General features: G+C 47.5%; 1 protein-coding gene across 1 annotated transcript in view; it reads left to right on the forward strand.

Moving 5' to 3' along the window:
• LOC119417402 (voltage-dependent L-type calcium channel subunit alpha-1D-like) overlaps positions 1–1,783 on the forward strand; it is a 2,846-nt gene extending 1,063 nt beyond the window's left edge. The window contains exons 2-8 of the mRNA XM_037684604.1: positions 5–62; positions 156–224; positions 372–437; positions 849–940; positions 1,010–1,169; positions 1,241–1,368; positions 1,651–1,783. Of these exons, the coding sequence (XP_037540532.1) occupies positions 5–62; positions 156–224; positions 372–437; positions 849–940; positions 1,010–1,169; positions 1,241–1,368; positions 1,651–1,783 (706 nt within the window). The remainder of the gene's footprint in view (positions 1–4; positions 63–155; positions 225–371; positions 438–848; positions 941–1,009; positions 1,170–1,240; positions 1,369–1,650) is intronic.
• The last annotated feature ends 919 nt before the right edge of the window (positions 1,784–2,702 follow it).

Consider the following 2,702-nt stretch of genomic DNA (forward strand, 5'->3'; position numbering starts at 1 on the left):
CCAGGTCTGAACCAGGGTCTGATCCAGGTCTGAACCAGGGTCTGAACCAGGGTCAGAACCAGGTCTGAACCAGGTCTGAACCAGGGTCTGAACCAGGGTCAGAACCAGGTCTGAACCAGGTTTCTGAACGAGGGTCTGAACCAGTTCTGAACCAGGGTCTGAACCTGGTCAGAACCAGGTCTGAACCTGGTCTGAACGAGGCTCTGAACCAGGGTCTGAACCAGGTCTGAACCAGGGTCTGAACCAGGTCTGAACCAGGGTCTGAACGAGGGTCTGAACCAGGGTCTGAACCAGGTCTGAACCTGGTCTGAACGAGGGTCAGAACCAGGGTCTGAACCAGGTCATGACCTCACGTGTTGATGTCTCTGCAGGCGCTGCCGTACGTCGCTCTGCTCATCGCCATGATCTTCTTCATCTATGCCGTCATCGGCATGCAGGTACGTCGTACACAGGTGACCTCTGACCCTGAGAGTTAAAGGGGTAGTCTGTACATTTCTAATACTTGGCGGCCGTGAGTCGTAGGGCGCCGAGTACGGAGGAGCAGAAGTCTTCATCAGGCTGAAGGTTAGCCGAACAGGGGCCTGTTTTTTATTGGTCAATTTTTAGTTTTTCAGGTTATTATCTCATAAACAACATTTTAGTGTGAAAGAATGTGACTTTAATAATAAGTGTGTAAAATTTGGCAAATTGTTTGTTTAGTTGGTTGATGTTTTCTCAACCACACAACCTACACTTCGTACTTTATTCCATGTCGTTGAGGGAGGAATGTGGCAGTTGAGTTTGTCAGATGTGTTCCTGCAACCTTCAGGTTGTGCAGGTGAACTGGACTCGTTTCAAATGTTTTTCAGACGTTCGGAAAGATCGCCATGCAGGACAACACTCAGATCAACAGGAACAACAACTTCCAGACGTTTCCTCAGGCAGTTCTCCTCCTCTTCAGGTCTGATCCTCTTCCTCCTGCCAGCTCTTCATCTCCTCCTGCTCTGATCTCACCTGTGTGTGCGTGCAGGTGTGCCACAGGGGAGGCGTGGCAGGAGATCATGTTAGCCAGTCTTCCAGGTAAACGCTGCGACCCAGAGTCAGACTACGAGCCAGGAGAGGAGTTCAGCTGCGGCAGCAACTTCGCCATCGTTTATTTCATCAGCTTCTTCATGTTGTGTGCCTTCCTGGTCAGTTCACCTGTCAGAACATCGTCACCTGAGGCTGAACAGGAAGTTGATTATGATTGGCTCTCCTTTAGATCATCAACCTTTTTGTTGCCGTCATCATGGACAACTTCGACTACCTGACACGGGATTGGTCAATCCTGGGGCCACATCATCTGGATGAGTTCAAGAGGATCTGGTCCGAGTACGATCCAGAGGCCAAGTATGTTTGATCTGTTTCCTGTTAGCGTAGCTTAGCATAAAGACAGGGGAGCTGTTAGCTCTTCCTGCTTCAGTCAGAGGGAGGGTTGCCAACCGTCCCGTAAAAAACGGAATCGTCCCGTATTTAGAAACAAAAGTGCGCGTTCCGTATCGAGCTGCAACGGGACGCACTTTGTCCCGTATTATCATGAAAGTCAAAAAACACGTCCATGAGTTAGTAAACGATGGGGGATTTTACAGTAAATTAACTCCCGCCCTCTCCTGCTCTGTGGCCAATGAGCAGCCTTCTTACTCACCAAGCTACAGGATCAGCTCGTCTCATTGGTCCAGCTCCTGTTGCTTATCACAACCGCCGACAGACAGGATTCGACAACAAGACCTCATGGAGGCGAGCGGCAGGAATTCAGAGGATTTAAACAGCTTCATCTTCCATCAATAACCCGACTACTCCTCCCAGAAAAAAAGAAACGGCTGCAAAAATACAGAATCGAGTGGGAAAAGGAAACGTGGCTGGAAATAGTGCATGATAATGACTATGAAGCTCATTGTACCGTCTGCCAGCGCACTTTGTCTGCAGCCCGTGGAGGACAGTTTGATGTCAAACAGCTTCCACCGCTGGACACAAGAACTGGGAAATGCAACAAAACCAGGAGAACCCTTGACCAGTATTTATCTACCGGGCAACGCCAGAGGCAGATATGGTATGTAGAATAATAATTATATACAAAAGCATAAGCTTAATGTGTAAAAGTGCAATAAATGTGAACATTAAGGGCCAAATATATTTTATTGTGATAAACAAGTAGAATAAAAAAATACACGAGATAAATAAAAAAGTACACAAATGAATTTATATAGTATTTCTTATGTTTATGATTACAGATTCCTGCAGAGATATTCCATACACAGTATATTACACTGTGAAACATACTTTAAGTTACAACTCAGCCCACTGATTTAAGCTGACTCTCCAAACACTGAATGACTCCAGCATTGCCAAGAAGATGTCCTGAAGACGTCCTGAAGATGTCCCGAAGATGTCCTGAAGACGTCCTGAAGACGTCCTGAAGACGTCCCAAAGACGTCCCGAAGACGTCCCGAAGATGTCCCGAAGATGTCCCGAAGACGTCCTGAAGACGTCCTGAAGATGTCCTGAAGACGTCCTGAAGATGTCCTGAAGACGTCCTGAAGATGTCCTGAAGATGTCCTGAAGATGTCCTGAAGACGTCCTGAAGACGTCCTGAAGATGTCCTGAAGATGTCCTGAAGACGTCCTGAAGATGTCCTGAAGACGTCCTGAAGACGTCCTGAAGATGTCCTGAAGATGTCCTGAAGA

This window comes from Nematolebias whitei, chromosome 11 (assembly GCF_014905685.2).
Source record: "Nematolebias whitei isolate Nwh7 chromosome 11, NemWhi1, whole genome shotgun sequence".
Lineage (NCBI taxonomy): Eukaryota > Metazoa > Chordata > Actinopteri > Cyprinodontiformes > Rivulidae > Nematolebias > Nematolebias whitei.